We start from the raw sequence: 16299 nt of genomic DNA on the forward strand, positions 1-16299 counted from the left end.
AACCAAGCTTCCCTCTTCCACAGGCCCAGCCCCTGGGAGCCCAGGGTGGAAAAATAGCGCTCCCCCATGAATTCCTGACCCACCTACTCTTCCTGGGTCTCTTTGTCACCCAGAGAAAGAGTATCGTGGTGCCCTAAAACTGAGCTACCTAAAGCTGCCCAGAGCGGGGCGGGACACATGGCTGGAGAATGAACAGTAAACACAGGGTGTGTGTGAGGTCATTGCTTGGCCTCTCTGCAACTCATCCCTTGTGAAAGAACAGAGAGAGAGAGAGAGAGACTAAACCCACCCCTACCTTCGGCCCCATCCTGGGGCACAGTCCTTTCCCATCTGTAGAAATCGGAGTGGGTGGGCCATTGCAGGAATCACCCCAGCTGCTCTCTGGAGCCCTGGCTGCAGCCTGCTCCTCTGCCCAGGCGCCCTGCTCTGCCCACTCTCCCCACTCCTCTGCCCACTCCCCCACCATCCCACCCTGCTCTGCCCACTCCCCCACCGTGACACCCTGCCCCCTACTCTGCCCACTCCCCCCACCATCCCACCCTGCCCCCTGCAGCAGCAGCAGACCGTGTTCTTCAGCTCTGTGAAGACTGGCTACACCATCGGCTACAGCCTGTCCCTTGCTGCCCTACTGGTCGCCACGGCTATCCTGAGCCTGTTCAGGTGAGACCCAGCCCAGGCAGGAGACCTGAATGCAGACTGGGCCAGTGTCACACGGTCAAGGCCAGCCAGGATCAGACGCGGCTGTGCCAGACTCTCTGGAGATGGCAGGTGACCGCGGACCTCATCTGCTGCTGCAGCCCAATCCCCGACAGGATGGCCCTGCCCTAGGGAGGGGGCATCTAGGGTGGGACTTGTACCCAATTGAGGCACCCACGGCAGAGCTGCACTGGAGACAGAGGAACTTGGGGGACCTGCAGGATATGGTGAGGCCTGCGTCCTAGAGGCCACATGCTCCTCTACCCTTGCCCTGGGGACAGGAGGGAGTTGGCAGGGTTGGGAGTCCAAGACTCCTTCGGCCTCCCAGATCTACCCACCCCACGCAGGAAACTGCACTGCACACGGAACTACATCCACATGCACCTCTTCATATCCTTCATCCTGAGGGCCGCCGCTGTCTTCATCAAAGACTTGGCCCTCTTCGACAGCGGGGAGTCGGACCAGTGCTCCGAGGGCTCGGTGAGGACCCCAGCCCTGGCCTGCCTCCCCCTAAACTTTGATCATCTAAATCTCTTCTCCCCTGCTCCTCCCATCTTTCCTCTTGCCATCTGCTTGCGCTTTCTCTCAATAAAAAGATGACCAATACCCCCATTCCCGACCCTACTTGGAGCCCCTCCCCTCCCAGCAAGAGGCATACTTGCTCAGCCTCCTGGGAGTCCCCAGATGAGAAATGCAGATGTTAAATACCCTCTGTTGATAACTTCCTCTATGACCGTGGGCAACTCCTTGCCTCAATTTCCCCATTGGTGCAGGGACTTCTGAGATTCCTCCCACTTCTGTGCTTTCTGAGTACATAGCCCCAGGTTCCCTTCACCACCCTTGCTACCTCCCAGCCGCCGGCCCCACCCCCTCCCCCCTTGCTCTCTGGAACCGGTCCAACCACAGCCAGCCCTTCTGTTCTTTCCCTGTCCTTGGTCCTCACTGCTTCCCCAGGGAAGGGAGGTTAAGGGAACATCTAAAATCTTCATTGTCAGTCTCTAAAGGGTCCATCTCCAAGGGATGCTCAACCTAGGTTTCCACTATCCCCCAGACTGAGTGCCCCTGAGCTTGGATGGACATCCTAAGACCAGCCCTGCTTCCCACCATTACTGGAGGACAGAAACTCATTGTTTCATGAGTGATCTTGGAGGTGCACATTGTGTCATGGGCCAACTCTTTCTCCTCCATGAAGAGTGAACCTGCAAAAGTAGAACCTCAGATGTCTCAACAAGGGGGAGAAGCAAACCAGGGACGAGTCAGACTAGTGCAGTGTGAACTTCAGAGCAAAGGATGCAATCTGCAGCCTCCAGACCCTTATTAAGGACCGTGGTGGACACGGCTTCCTGCTTCATTAGCAGCTCCGTGATGCTTCCTAAGGCACAAAGAAAGCACAGATGGAGCTGAGTAATCCTTGTTGTGAAGTGCGCCAGGAAAGGTGGGAAACACCTTTAGCTAGTGGATTGCACCTGTAGCTAGTGGATTGCAGTGCAACCTGGGGCAGGGAGGGATAGCAAGGGAAGAGGGAAGGGCAGGTGGCCTTCTGAGGATGTCTCAGAGCCAAAGGCACAACAAGGAAGGATTGAACCAGTGTTCTGGATATAGAGGGAAGTTCCTAGAGGAGGATGACTTTAAGCTCTGGCTCACTGGTGTTTAGCCTATGAGACTGTGTCTAGGAGTAGACAGAGGGCCCAGAAGACCTTCCGATCATGCCAGCTGGGCCGCCCAGAGCCCCTGGATTACCCTCATCAGGTCCTGCATCATCCTCATTTGTGTGGGGCCGTCCCCTTCCCTAGTGTTCCCAACTCCCAGAAAAAAATGTCCATCCTTCACTTCCCCTCTCCTCATTTCTACTTCTGCTTCCTCTACCCTCGTCTTAGTCCCACTCCACAGGCAACAGCCCATGACCCCAACACATTTAGCAGACTCCAGCAAGAAGTCTCCTCCCTCTTCTTCAGCTACCTCCAATCCTAACTGGAATAAGATGAATGAGTTGGGGGCAGGTGCAGGGAGGTGAAGTACATGGGCAGATTGGTAGAAGGTAGAGTTGATCAGTGCATGGATGGATGAGTCAGAAGAAGGATAGATGAAGAAAGTAAAAAAGATTGGACAAGGGAGGGTAGAAGAGCAGGTGAGTAGACAGATGGATACATGAATGGATTAAGAGATAGATGGTTAGGTGGGTGGATTGGTAGAGGAATGGAGACATGGATAGTGAATGGAGGATAACTGGATGAACGGATATGTGGGCAGTGGATGGATAGGTGGGCAAGTTGGGAGTAGAAAGCTGATGGATAATTAGATGGGTAATGGATGCATAGGTGGGTCAATGGCTGTTTAGAAGGGAAGATAGGTAGATGATGAATTGACCAATGGATAAAGCCTCAACTGATCCAAGATAAAAAATAATGGTAAAACCACCGAGTATATTTTAAGGTGTTAGTGCAAGAAAAAAAAAAAACACATAGATGATTAAGTAGGCTGTACCATAACTGTGTCTGCCCCCTTAGACTAGGGTGTGGGCAGTCGGAGACCCCTGCTTTTCCAGTGACCACCCCCCTCCACCTCCTGGCTTCTCCCCCTGCAGGTGGGCTGCAAGGTGGCCGTGGTCTTTTTCCAGTACTGTGTCATGGCCAACTTCTTCTGGCTGCTCGTGGAGGGCCTCTACCTACACACCCTGCTTGCTGTCTCCTTCTTCTCCGAGCGGAAGTACTTCTGGGGGTACATACTCATCGGCTGGGGTATGGTACCAGGGAGGGCTGCCCAGTTGGGGACAGATGGGGTGGGCAACATGGGGGGAGGATATCCACCCAACCCATAGCCTTCAATCTGGTTAGAATCTTGATCAGCAGGGGAAAGAGACCCTAGGTGTGTTGGTGCTGGGGCAGGTGCTCTCCAGCCTGCAGCTGTCCCCACAGCTAGCCTGTGGGACAGAGTCTGTCTTCACCCTGCCATCTCTCCTTCAGCCCTTGAAGCCCATGGGGCCATTGCTAATCCATAAGGCATATCTGTCACAATTAGAGGAAGACTGTCCCTCCAGGTGGACACAGCATCCTGGGCCTGCAGCTCTTCCATCTTGGGGGAGAGTCTTTGCTAAATCAGCAACCTGTGCAACCATGGGTGGCAATCACAGAAACCCACCCTGCCCTCCTGCTGCCTGATTTTTGCTCCTAAATCTCTCCCTCATGCCCTGCACCCGTTTCCCATGCCCTTTCCTTTCCTCTCTCCTTCGGTCCGGACAGGAGTGCCCAGCACGTTTACCATGGTGTGGACTGTCATCAGGATCCAGTTTGAGGATTATGGGTGAGCTGTCACCATCCCCCACCACCCCACTTACAACCATCCACTGGGCCAGACCCCTGGGGTGCAGAGAGAATGTTCTGCCTGGGCTGGGCAACTGATAGAGCACTGCACTTGGTCCAGAGGGGGAAGGCTGTGAGGCAACAGAGCACAGGAGGAAGAGCTCAGGAGGCAGAGAGTAGGGGACAGCTGGGAAGATTCTGACCTGCCTGAGGGACACCCTCTCTCATCCTCCCACCATACCCCACTCAGGTGCTGGGACACCATCAACTCCCCTTTGTGGTGGATCATTAAAGGGCCCATCCTCGCCTCCATCCTGGTAAGGACTTCTCCCGCCTCTTTGAGATGGGGAAACTGAGGCCCAAAGTGGGTTGACAACGCCTCAGGCCACACATGCAGTCAGTGTCTGGGCTGGAGCCTGACACTGGCTCATCCCTATCCTGCCAGTTCTTGCCCTCAGTTCGCAGATGGGGAGGCCTGATCCCCGGGGGCATGAGGCAGGGATCCTGCGAGACGTGCTGGGCAGAGTAAGACGGAAGGGCAGCAGGACCCCAGGGAAGAAGATGGCCCCGGAGATGGTGCGCCCAGCCTCCCCTCTGTGACTGCTCGACCTCGGGCCCCCACCCACTAGGTGAACTTCGTCTTGTTTATCTGCATCATCCGCATCCTGGTTCAGAAGCTGCGGCCCCCAGATATCGGCAAGAGCGACAGCAGCCCGTACTCGTGAGTGTGGGCCCAGCGCCCTGCCCGCCCCCCAAACGCCTCGTTTCATTTGCATCCCTTAAAGTCAGCCCTACAGCTAAGCCCAAACCTCCAGAGTTCCGAAAAGCCCTTTGTCCTTGCCTACATGCCTGTCTGTGGCCTGGCTCAGCCTGTTAGTACTCCCTGTCCCCTCCAAGCTGCCTGAGGGAACTTCATGCAGCCTGCTCCCACCCTCACTCACATAGCATCCTTCCCAGATGCACATCTGGGAGCTCGGGGAGACAGTTACTGGTGTATAGTCCCTGGTATGTGCTGGCACAGGAAAGGGATACACTCAGTGCATAGCCCCAGGGGTCCCCCATCTGCCCAAGAGACCCAGCGTCCCCAGTCATGAGGCCACCTGTGGTTCATGTGCCTGGCATGTGCCAAGGAGTTTCCTTGCACTGTCTCATTTCAGCCCCAAGGCCCCTGTCCAAAGCCCATTTCCAGAGCTTGGATGCACATGGGCAGGGGAAAGGGGATGCAGGGTCCATCAGCCTGCAATGGTTTGGGAGAACCAGAAAGAGGCAGAGCTTCTGGGGGAGTTATCAATACTCAAAAGGCCTCAGAGCTATAGAAAGGTGGAAAGGCGGGCTGCGGGTAAGCGAGTTGGGGTCTGCACCCCTGCAGACAGAAACAGGAGACCAAGACGCAGTACCATGCATACACAATCCTAGGACATCCCAGAGTGGCCTTTCAAGGCTTAGGATTCTAGAATGCTCTTGGCCTAGCTTCTCTTTGGGAGGTCTGTGCGATTCCTGGCTAGAATGTCACGAGCTACCGGATTTAGGATTCTATTCCGGAATCGTGTGATTCTCCCTAATGAGACTAAGATTCATATTCCTGGGGTGACAGCTTTCTCTCCTGCCTGCCTGGGTGTGGAGGCGGAGCTTCCCTTCCTGTTCGGGGAATGCAAGGCCCCATGGGGGTAGGGGAGCACTCAAGGGGGCTGCAGGAACTTGGAGACAACACAGAGAACCCCACACCGTCCTGTTCTCCTCTACTTGCGGGGCCTGATTTTGCCTGAGATAGAACAGCTCAGAAGAACTTGAACCTGAGCCAAAGAGAGCTGGTCACGGCCAGGTTCAGGTCCGTGTGGGTGAGAGGGAGAGGGAGCAGCTGTGAGCAGGCAGAGGGGTGGCGAGACTTGGGAGATGGAGCTCCCCAGGGAGGGGCTGTCAGCTCCCACTCTCCACCTCCCCGTAAGCCTTCAGTTTAAAGAAGGCCTCCATCTGTCAGCCTTGGTGTGTGGGTAGATTTGCAGAGAGCAGGGTGGGCCGTACTCAGGCTCCAGGAAGGGGTTGGCAGGCAGGGCCAGCTCCTCTGCCCCCAACTTGCTGTGGGCCCCCTGCCCCCACTGCACCCTGGGTTAGGTCTTCCTGGACTGACTGGCAAGGCAGGAAAAATGAGGGCAAAGACTCCTACCACCACCACCAATCCCCTCCCAGCCAGGGATCCGAGGGCTCATGCTGCCTAGGTAGCCAGCTAGGAGGTCATGTGCCTGGGAGGCTGGACCCAGGACCAGCTCTGTCCTTCAGAAAAGATCAAGCCCCTGGTGTGGATGCAGACCCTGCCAAGCACACAGGGCCCTGGCCTGGGAAGTGGGGAGATGGTGGTGCGAGCTCAGAGAAAGCAGTGGACAGACAGCCAAGTCCAGAGCACAGGGCTACCCTGAGGAGGCCTAGGGCATCCCTGGTGACCAGGCATAAGCGTAGGCACCCAACAGTCACCCGAGGAGTCCCACTTAGGAAGACTTGCCTCCCAGAAGTCGTCATTCTCAGAATGGAACCTGTTGGTCATCAGATTGCCACCCTTTTTAGCACCTGAAGCACATCTAAGTGTATGGGCTTCCTGCGTTTGGAAAGTTGACCCTGTTGGGCATACATTTAGCCCATTGTACAGATTGGGAAAACTGAGGCGAGGAGAGGGGAAGTCAGAATCTGTCACTGCCTGTGAATATCACCCCAGGAGCTGAACCCCCATGGTCCTCCCTCCTCCTCACTGGTCTCCTGCTTCTACTCTCTCCCCCAGAACAATAAGGGTGGAGAACAGTTTTTCAGGCTTCCATACAGTCTGGGAGGGCCAGGCTGCCGAGGAGAGGAAACAAGAGAAGATTTAGGGGAGCCGACAGCCCTTGCTCACAGTGCCAGTCATGGTCCCCTTTATCTGTGCCCCCAGCCTGCTGAGTGTGTGGGTACTCACAGCCTGCCCCTGCCTGCAGGAGGCTGGCCAAGTCCACGCTGCTGCTGATCCCGCTGTTCGGAGTGCACTACATCATGTTCGCCTTCTTCCCTGACAATTTCAAGGCTGAAGTCAAACTGGTCTTTGAGCTGGTGGTGGGATCTTTCCAGGTAGGAGCCGTTGCCCTACGACTGCTTTCTTCTCTGTGTGCTGAGAGATTCACCCGGAGCCCTGGCCACTGGCCCCCGGGCTCCGGTCACTTCCCTGTGATAAATATTGACTATGAACCTACTTTGCATCTAGCCAGTTCCTTCACCAGGAGAACACAGGGTCTGGGGTAGGGGTGGGATGGAGCTGAGGGCTGCTGGGGACTGTCTGCCTCACCTCTCTGTTTCTCCTGGGTCCCCAGGGCTTTGTCGTGGCCGTCCTCTACTGCTTCCTCAATGGTGAGGTAAGCCCCTCCCCGGGCAGGTGGGCTAGGGACTACAGGGACACAGGTGGGGAATGTACAGAGCGAGGACGAGCAGGGTCGATCTTGCTCCGTCCAGTGAGGCGCTGGGACTAGCACCAGCATCCCTCCCAGCCCCCCCGACCTGAACCTCATCAATCAGTGCACCTCTCTGGGGCCATCCCACTTGAAATTTACATTTCCACATTGTAAAGAAGGGAGATCCTGCTGCACGTCAGGTTTTGAGAAACATGGGGTTAAGCAGAAAGAGTGTGCAGAAAGATTGGGAGGGGACAGGAGTGGGGAGTGAAGGCGGAACAGCTGCAGAGCCTGGGTCGGAAAGCACAAAAACCCACCGGGATGCGCTCAGGTGAGCTGTGCGTGGCGATGGGAAGATTCTGCTGCTGCAATCCCCAGGCACCACGCCCTATCCATCCCCAACTCGCACCCCAGATGCTGCCTGCCGCCACCAGTTCCACCAACCCCAGAACCTGACCCCATGCTGGTCCTCCTTCTGCATTACTCAACACAGCAGTTAGGTCCCTTGATTTAGACTGAGGATGAGACTGACTGCCACGCGGCCCAATCCGCCCTGGCAGGTCTGACCACCCTCTCTTCTAGGTGCAGGCCGAGCTGCGGCGGAAGTGGCGGCGCTGGCACCTGCAGGGCGTTCTGGGTTGGCATCCCAAATACCAGCACCCATCAGTCGGCAGCAACGGCGCCACGAGCAGCACGCAGGTCTCCATGCTGACCCGCGTCAGCCCCAGCGCACGCCGCGCCTCCAGCTTCCAGGCCGAGGTCTCCTTGGTCTGACTCGCAGACACTGAGAGGCCTCACGAGGCTCTTCTTGCCTTCTCCTGCGCACTCTGGCCTGCCTCAATGCAGCCAGGCTCAGCCCAGACCCCTAGGTCTGGACACTCCGGAGGAATGCAGCCCTTTGCGCCTGCCCAAAGCCTTTGCACAGTACTCGTAGGGGGAGGCGCTGCTTGAAGTCAGAAGGAGTCTACGGCCATACCACCCTGAACACACCCGATCTCGTCTGAAGTCAGAAGGAAGGGTGGAACCCACTAAACACCCGCAAGGAATTTGCATACTCCTGGCTCCGCCCCCTAGTATCTCCTCTGACCAATGGAAGAAAAGCAACCTCCCATCTTCCAAAGACTTTTGGGTGATCTAAAGGCAGTGGAGACCTGCCAGGAAAGGTCAACCACCACCTCCCCCAACAATCCGACAGTGCCTGAAACCCCACTACAAGTTTCCTTGAGTTCAATGTTACCATGCAGGCAGCTCGCAGATGTAGTTGCTTCCCCTCCCCCGGCGTCTTCTTCCTCCTCCACTACTGTAGGCCACTCGGTTTCTCTACCTCGGGCAGATTAGGTTGCGACCCACAGTTTGGGTTCGCGGAGGTCAGCTGTGTTTGTAGTCCCCGCTGCCCTGTTGTGGATACAGCGTCCATATAGCACAGCCCAGGACTTGAGGAGCCCAGGCCATCTGGGAAGTGAAGAGACCGGCCCCTGTGAGGCCTTTAGACTAACGCTGCGGGCTCTGCGGTCCTCAGCGGCCTCATCTGTCCGATGGGTTTCGTTGTAGCAGGGAACAGCCCCTACGGGCTGAGAGAGCATAGCAAAGTCAAGAGCTGTGCTCCTGACGGCCCACCTGTGTAATGGCCAGCTTTTACAACTAGGCCAACAGGTGCTCGCTTCGGCAGCACATATACAACTAGGCCAACAGGTCCGTGCTCCTGGACTCAGGCGCCCCACGGGCCCCCTAATCCTCACAGCAGCTCAGCAAAGCAGACATTATGGAAACCGTCTCCCAGAGAGCAGGTATCCCAGCCTGTTGCACAGATAGGATTTGAACTTGATCTGGCTGATGGGAAGAGGAAACCCTGACTTGTAACTGCTGGTTTTTCTGTACCCTGGTCAGCTAGGTCATCTTGGGCGTTTGTATCACCAATGTCATTGTCATGGCTGTTCTGTCTTGAATCCCTTCCCCCATCCCACCCTCCCTGGAGTGTGTGGCCCAGCCTGGACAAGAGCCTGGTGGCCATGACATCATCCACCGCCCGCTCAGCACCCCTGTGCCCACGCAGCTTCCTACCCATGCCCACGCCCACATTCTGGCCAGCAGATGCTCTCAGGACTACAGCAGGCTTGTGCAACAATAAACGTTGGCTTGGACTGATTTGTTTGCTCTGGTGGTTGATGCCCTCATGTGACCGGAAATGGGGGCCATTCCCCACTCGCAGCCATCTCCTCCAACCCCACTCCAAGGAGAGGTGGCCCGAAACACGGCCAAGACCACTCTGATGTTAGACAGAAATTCCCATTCTTCCTTCCACTGAGGAGCACACATTCTGAGGACCTTCAAATCCCATCTTCTTGAACATATAGTTCATTTAGTTTTTCAATTTGAAAGGCAGAGTTACAGAGAGACAAAGATCTTCCATCCACTGGTTCACTCTCTAAATGCAGCAATGAGCAGAACTGAGCCAATCTGAAGCCAGGAGCTGCTTCCGGGTCTCCCACATGGGTGCAGGGACCAAGGCTTTTGGGCCATCCTTTACTGCTTTCCTAGGCCATAAGCAGAGAGCTGGATGGGAAGTGGAGCAGCCTGGACACAAACTGGTACTTCTATGGGATGCCAGTGCCATAGGCAGAGAGGCTTAGCCAATGTGCCAATCCCCACCTCTTACCTTTCTGAGTGGTATCCTCTCCTTGATCAAGTCAGACCACATCTCCACTGGGTCCCCTAGCCTCCTAAATCCAGCCATGATGAGCTCATTCAGGTCATTGGATCAATACAGGACAGCACAGAGCAGCAGCCCCAGGGTGCCAGAAAGGCTTTGCTGTGAAGCTGCAGTCATTTCCGCAGACAAGGAGATGTGAGATGGCGGCTACGTCCCCATTTCTAGGGTTCAGCAGACAGGAAGTAGGTAGAGGTCAACACAGACGTCATGAACACGAATGAGTGAGCAGACAGTCCAGTTGATAGAAAGATTTGGCCAGAGAGGCAGTACCGTGCATTGGGTCATGCCAGCCAGCAAGAGGTATCTCCAAGAGTCATTCACTTCCGTGGGTCCTACCTCCAGCCTACTCAAACAAGGGGTGCCCAGCTGGTGCAGAGGGGTCCGAATAGGCTGGCCAGGTCCAGCTCTGCCTGCAAGTTTTCTTCAATGTCTTGTCCCACTCACTGCTACCCCAGGACCCATCAGCAAATGACAGCGCCAACCTGGCACCTGCCATGGCCAAGTCAGGTGCAATCTAGCCAAGGCTGAGAGGGCTAGCATACTTTGGAAAGTCACATTCCATGCTCCGACCCGCATGATCAGAAGGAGGGCGTGCTCCTGGCCCTCACCTCAGGCCAGCGCAGGCCTGCTGCAGAGGGCATGCTCTGCCCCTCGCCTGCCTAGTCAAGCAGTGGTCACTGCAGGAGGTGCTGGAGGTGGCAAGCTGAGCGGGACAGCCTCTGCCTCTCCAGGGCAGAGCGGAGGAGAGGGTGTGCACAGGCCACATGCCCATGCTCTAGTCACACATTCCCAATGGGTTCCCTCTTCCTCCTGCCCACTTGGTGCCCCTTTGAACTGGCCCCAGAGTCCTGGCCCGAGCCCCACACTCCTCCATCAGGCCCCAAAGCCCCAGCCGAGGCCTTGCACTCCCGACTCTTTCAGAGATTCCGGCCCCTCTGGCTGACATCACCTGTACAACGCAGGAAGGTGAGAGGGAGCTGAACTCGGCTCCCAGCTAAGGTGTGTGGTCGGCTAAGCAGGAAGTGTCTGCCCGGAGCCCTGTGCCACCCCCCTCTGCCCTCCAGGGCCCCAAGGGATTCCCAGGCAGCCCCGGAAGGCGGGGGGAGCAGATTGAGAAATAAACAGAGCGGAGGTAGGCTGTGCAGAGAACAATGTCAGGGAACTGGATGGACTCCTTTTTGAGAGAGGAGCTCCAGCCAGCAGAAGAGGGGAAGAGGAAGTGGACACAGACATGGGAGGGGTCGACAGGTCTGTAGAAACAAGGCGATAAAAGGGCAGCTACCAGCCTTCCAGCCATGGGACCCCAGCAGCTGCCAGAGCAGCACCTGGCCCACCCACTCTAGACAGAACACACACATGCACGCCTACCATGTGTCTTGGCTTCAGAGCGCCTGGAAAAGGGAGCAGCGTTACCAGCCTGGAATGTGGGCAGTGAATGAGGCCAAGAGAGACCCAGGAAGTGGACGCAAACAGATGACCTCAGGGAGGTCCTGCCCTGAGAGGTGCTGGGTGGAAACCTTAACAATAGGTGTTCAGGAACAAGGAGGCGCTGAGCCACAGTCTCAGACAGCAGACGACGGAGCTGGGTGTCCCAGACTGGGGGCGGCCATAGCAGGGTTTTTCCCAGACCCCTCCCTTTCCAGTCCCTCTTCTGTTCCGCCGGGCACCTGTCAGCCCTGGTCAGTTCATCTCTATCGCCACCTGGTGGATGCTTCCAAGACCTCACGAAGATTGGCTCTTAAGGCCCCGAATGTCTGAGAACAAGTGACAAGGAGGAGAGGAGACAGGACTGGACCCCAAGTCAGCCTGGGATTAAGGAGACCCAGCAACTGTCCCCACAGTTCCAGACCTCCAGCCTCTGTTGCACACAAAGCCTGTCTCAGGCCCAGGTGCCACCCCAGGTGGAGCTCAGCCTCCGGTTGGCCAGTTAACTCAAGTATTAGTTCCTGGGAAGACAAAGATGAGCAGCCCCCCTCTAGACCCCCACCATCCCAGCACAAAATGTCCTCCTGGCAGGGGACACCCCATGGCCAATTCTTGCCATTCCAGGGTGCCCAAGAAATGTGCATAGGGGACAGCTTCCCAGTGAGGGGGTGGCTGTGGGTTGGGGGAGGTGACAGTGTCAGGTGACAGAGAAGGAAGGGATGGGCTGGGGAGGCGACAAGCTGGTACGGGACAGACTGAATATAAGATCTGTGGGACAGGAGGGAAATCCCAAGGTTGTGAACGTCAGGACCTAACGTGACAAGGCCCAAGCAGGGTGTGGGGAGACCAGGACAGCCCCCCTGTGGGGGAGCGGGGTAGGAGAGTACGTATCCTCAGACACCCCCACTGGTGTGTCGGGAGGGGGTGGGGTGAACAACAGACTCCGGCCCTGCATTCCCACTGCTCACCCAGGGCCTCCTCCCACCTCCCCTCATGTGGGAACAGGAACTGCTCTTATCTCTCCCGCGGGAGGGGACTGAAGCCACAGCTGGCAGTCATTAAACACCCTGATCGGGCCAGGGATGGTCGAGATATTAATAGCTAGGAGTCGATGGCCCTGGAGACGCAACCTCGCAGGAAGAGGGCTGTTAACCTCGGCGGGCCACGGGGCTGTGGAGGGCAGGTCAGGAGGCCACAGGGCAAAAAGCCACAGGGCCAGTGCAGGACTGATACAGCCACTTCAGTCCAGATAAGGCAAAGGACTTGTGTGGGATCACTGGTAACATCATCTAACTCGCAAAGCCCCGAACCCCTTCCTTTCCCTCTCTCGTTATGATCACAGATGAGATCATGGTGGGACAGGGGAGCCAAGTGATGCTGATCCTGCCTTGATTAAAAACCTCGATGTTTTGTTCATCCTGCAATGTTGCATTCATTTTGACTTTTTTAAAAGAGCGCATCAAGTGGCATCAGACTCCAAGACTGAGCTTCTTGTCTCCCTCTTTCAATTTCACATCCAGGACAAGGATCCAGCTCCCAGAGATCTTGGCAGCCCCAGTTCCAGGTCATCAGCAAGAAGAAAGCTTCAGAGAGAGAGAGGACTGGCAGGCAGTACCTGCCACAAGTGGGCGCAGTTCCTTGTGAGGCTCAATGATGCTGTCACGGGCCCAGGTGTATCCTCTCTCTAGGTGGGCTTTCATCCTCACAGCCACGAGACAGCTGTCGGCATTGCTGCCCCAGCGTCACATCTTCAAAGACCCCGTGCACAGACAGGGAGGATCATTTCTCCCGTGTGTCTCCCTTCATCAGGGACAATCTCCTAACCCAAGCCCTCCTTCTGCACGTTCTTATCAGGCCAGGGTTGGGCTTTACGCCCAAACCAGATGCAGCAGAAGCCAGCCTTCAACCAGGGAAGCTCATGTGTAGAGGAAGCAGGGGAGTGGCTGTTGAGCATGTAACCTGCAGCCTGGCTCTCGGCTTGTGAATGAATGTGAGCTCTTTCAGTGGTACAGGTCTGTAGTGGAGGGAGAAGTAGTCAAGTCAGCCTTGGTCCACTGCAGAAAGAAACACAATCTATCTAGGTGTTTTGCCTAGAAAGGGACTGAGTGCAGGGAATGAAGTGTGAGGACAGCTTGGAGGAATGGGAGGTAGGGCAGTCTCTGCTCCTCATGATTGCCCCCCTTCACAGGAAAGGATAGCCCCAACAACCCAGTGGCGCATGCATTAAGTGGGAGAGACTTGAAAAATGTGGTGTTCTTTTGCTGCAGAAAACCATGCACACAGTGTTCCACCATCCATCTTGCAGCCACAATGGCCTGTCCCTCCCTTCTGCCTTCCAGCCTGCTAGGCGCCACTTCCCTTTGGCACAGCCCAAGCTGCATGAGATTCCTAACAGCAAGGGACTCTGGGAAAGGCATCCTGGAGCCTCCTTTCCATAGAGAAGGATGTGGAAGAGGCTGGAGGGGAGGCCATGTGCCCGGAATTGGTTTCTAATACAGGGGCCCAGGTGGCATTTGGTAGCCTGAATCCCCAGAAAGCAGAGACAAGCAGCAGTCAAGAAACAGGGACTTGCGGCAAACCCGCGTCAAGGAGTGTTACTGAGCTGGTTGCAGCTGACACCCTGGGGAGTCACTTTCACCTGGATCGCTCCAGGACAGAACTGCACTCAACACTGGCTCCTGTCCCCAAATGCTCAAGACAAGTCCATACCAACCCCTCACTGGCCAGACTTGGCCTGCGTGAGTGCCCACTGGGCATCCCACAGCAGGTGTGTGAGGAAGCCTGAGCAATAAAGTGCTACTGTGTGTGCAGCCCAGTGTGGACAGGAGCCGCCAGGTTACTGCTAAAGGAAGTGGCAGGGGTGGACCAGGAGGTCAGACAGAGGTGGCTGAGAAGGGAAGCCTCCCACTGTGCTCCTGTGTGCCAGGGTCTTCAGGGACACTCCCTGCAGGAGGGGCATGCATTGCCTGTTCTCATGAGCCCCAGATGTACTATGACCCCTCAAACCTCTCTGAGCTCAGCCATGCCTCCCTCCAGCCTTGGCTGTGAGACCTGACTATGGCCTCCACAACAGGCTCGTCTCACTGTGCACCACAGCAGCATGGGTAGGCCCAGCAGATTCCAGGCAGCCACCTTCCTCTTGCGACAGGGACACACAGGCATTTCAGGATCCCTTCAACACCTCAGCTTCGGTGGGCGGACAGCAGCTTGCTGTTACTCATGCGCCCTTTTAAAGATGCATGTATTTACTTGGAAGGCAAAGAGAGCAGGAGATTTTGCGTCTTCTGGTTCAGTCCCTACATGGCTGTAATGATCAGGAGTGGACCAGGCCAAAGCCAGGAGTCCATCATTTCATCCTGGTCTCCCATGTGGGTGGCAGAGGGGCAAGCATTTGGGTCATCTTCCACTGCTTTCCCAAGGGCATTCGCAAGGAGCTGGATGGAAAGTGGTGCAGCCAGGGCTTGAACCAGTGCTAGGAAATAGGATGGCGGGTTACAGGCAGGGTTCCTGCTGGCACCTTCAAGCTCGCCACCAATAGTTCAATTGTTTTTACTCAGAGAGCCACCTAAGGAACTTATATTCACAGTTTCAATTTTTTTCCAGCAAGATTGTATCCCACAGAATGAGTCTGGGACCCCTTCTCCTTTGCACCCCTCAAGGCCTACAGGGCCTCTCCTTTTTCTCCTTCATCCTCCATTCCTCGGCCAGAGAAGGCACCCCACCTCTGATAAATTCACAGAGGAGAAGACAAAAATGATCCGCTTGATGCTGTCACCACATCCAGTCAGCAAAGAGTCACCGAGCATTCAGGACACACGGTGGGCACCTCATGGTGGAGACAGAAAATGAGTGAGAGCAATAGCGGAAGGAGAAAAGCAGAAAATGGAGGAACTGGATCCCAGGGTGTCCTGAGCACCTGCCGTGGAGTGGGAGCAGGCCAGACAAGCAAAGGATGCTGAACGCACCCATCAGAACTGGGTGCCAGAGACCCTGACAACAAAGTCAAAAACATGACAAGCAGCCTGGGCAGGGCTGAGGGGGCCCTGGGTGCTTTAGGGCTTGGGCCTTGGTGCCAGGGTCGGGGGCCAGCTGCTTGCCAAGCCTTTGTGGAATTGCCCACCTGGCCACACTGAGGCCAGTTAATTATGCTTTCCACTGCAGCACGGACCCAAGCCCCGGACTCCAGGTGGGTGCAGGGATCAAAAGATTTCAACCCCCCTTCACTCCCTGCCCGGGCTCAATGTCCCCGGTGCCAAGTGACAGGGAACAGGCAGCTCTTGAGAAGACTAATATTTACTCTTCAGATGGGACCTGGCACAGGCTGTTTCCTGCTACTGGCGTCTGGCTCGCCCCACGGGATGGATACAACAGGAGGCACTCGGAGATAGGCCAATGTCTGAGCGTGTAGTGCCGATGCTGGGGCCGGACGAGGTCTGCGGGCCAGGACAGCATGTTCCAAGGGCCCAGGCGACACACCTCGCCCGCTCCTGCACACACCTCCAGGAGAGCCAGCCTGCCGCCCAGCATGCTGCCCCTTCCATCCCCACCATCCCCACCCTGGTTGGACAGCTCCGTGAGAAAGTTCAGTCCCAGGCTGGCCCTGCGTTCCTTGCTCCTGGCCGCTGCTCGGGTCCCTGGGATCTGAGAAAGCGTGCCTCGGATGAGCCCCCAGAGCCACAACGGTCCTGATCACCCGCCAGCTCGGTGGGCCTCCACAGGCTATTTCTAGGGAGAAGCAAAGGACTGGTCTTAGGGACCCTCT

At 56.4% G+C, this 16299-nt stretch overlaps 1 protein-coding gene and 1 long non-coding RNA gene across 5 annotated transcripts in view; both read left to right on the forward strand.

The window, feature by feature from the left end:
- VIPR1 (vasoactive intestinal peptide receptor 1) overlaps window positions 1–8230 on the forward strand; it is a 28817-nt gene extending 20587 nt beyond the window's left edge. Inside the window, exons 5-13 of one of the 4 annotated variants that reach the window (XM_040994301.1) lie at window positions 557–660; window positions 1044–1176; window positions 3281–3434; window positions 3936–3996; window positions 4246–4312; window positions 4625–4716; window positions 6956–7085; window positions 7325–7366; window positions 7985–8230. In XM_040994301.1, coding sequence (XP_040850235.1) covers window positions 557–660; window positions 1044–1176; window positions 3281–3434; window positions 3936–3996; window positions 4246–4312; window positions 4625–4716; window positions 6956–7085; window positions 7325–7366; window positions 7985–8176 — 975 coding nt within the window. In that variant the 3' untranslated portion in view covers window positions 8177–8230. Of the gene's footprint in view, window positions 1–553; window positions 661–1043; window positions 1177–3280; window positions 3435–3935; window positions 3997–4245; window positions 4313–4624; window positions 4717–6955; window positions 7086–7324; window positions 7367–7984 lie in introns of all 4 variants that reach the window. The other 3 variants (XM_040994302.1, XM_040994299.1, XM_040994303.1) reach the window with 3 other exon arrangements.
- Window positions 8231–8842: 612 nt separating this feature from the next.
- LOC121165620 lies at window positions 8843–9543 on the forward strand. The gene is made up of 2 exons (XR_005885302.1): window positions 8843–9055; window positions 9095–9543. It is a non-coding gene; the product is annotated as an uncharacterized LOC121165620 (long non-coding RNA).
- The last annotated feature ends 6756 nt before the right edge of the window (window positions 9544–16299 follow it).

The sequence above is a fragment of the Ochotona curzoniae genome, unplaced genomic scaffold, assembly GCF_017591425.1.
Source record: "Ochotona curzoniae isolate NIBS_2020 unplaced genomic scaffold, NIBS_Ocur_1.0 contig_908, whole genome shotgun sequence".
Classification (NCBI taxonomy): domain Eukaryota; kingdom Metazoa; phylum Chordata; class Mammalia; order Lagomorpha; family Ochotonidae; genus Ochotona; species Ochotona curzoniae.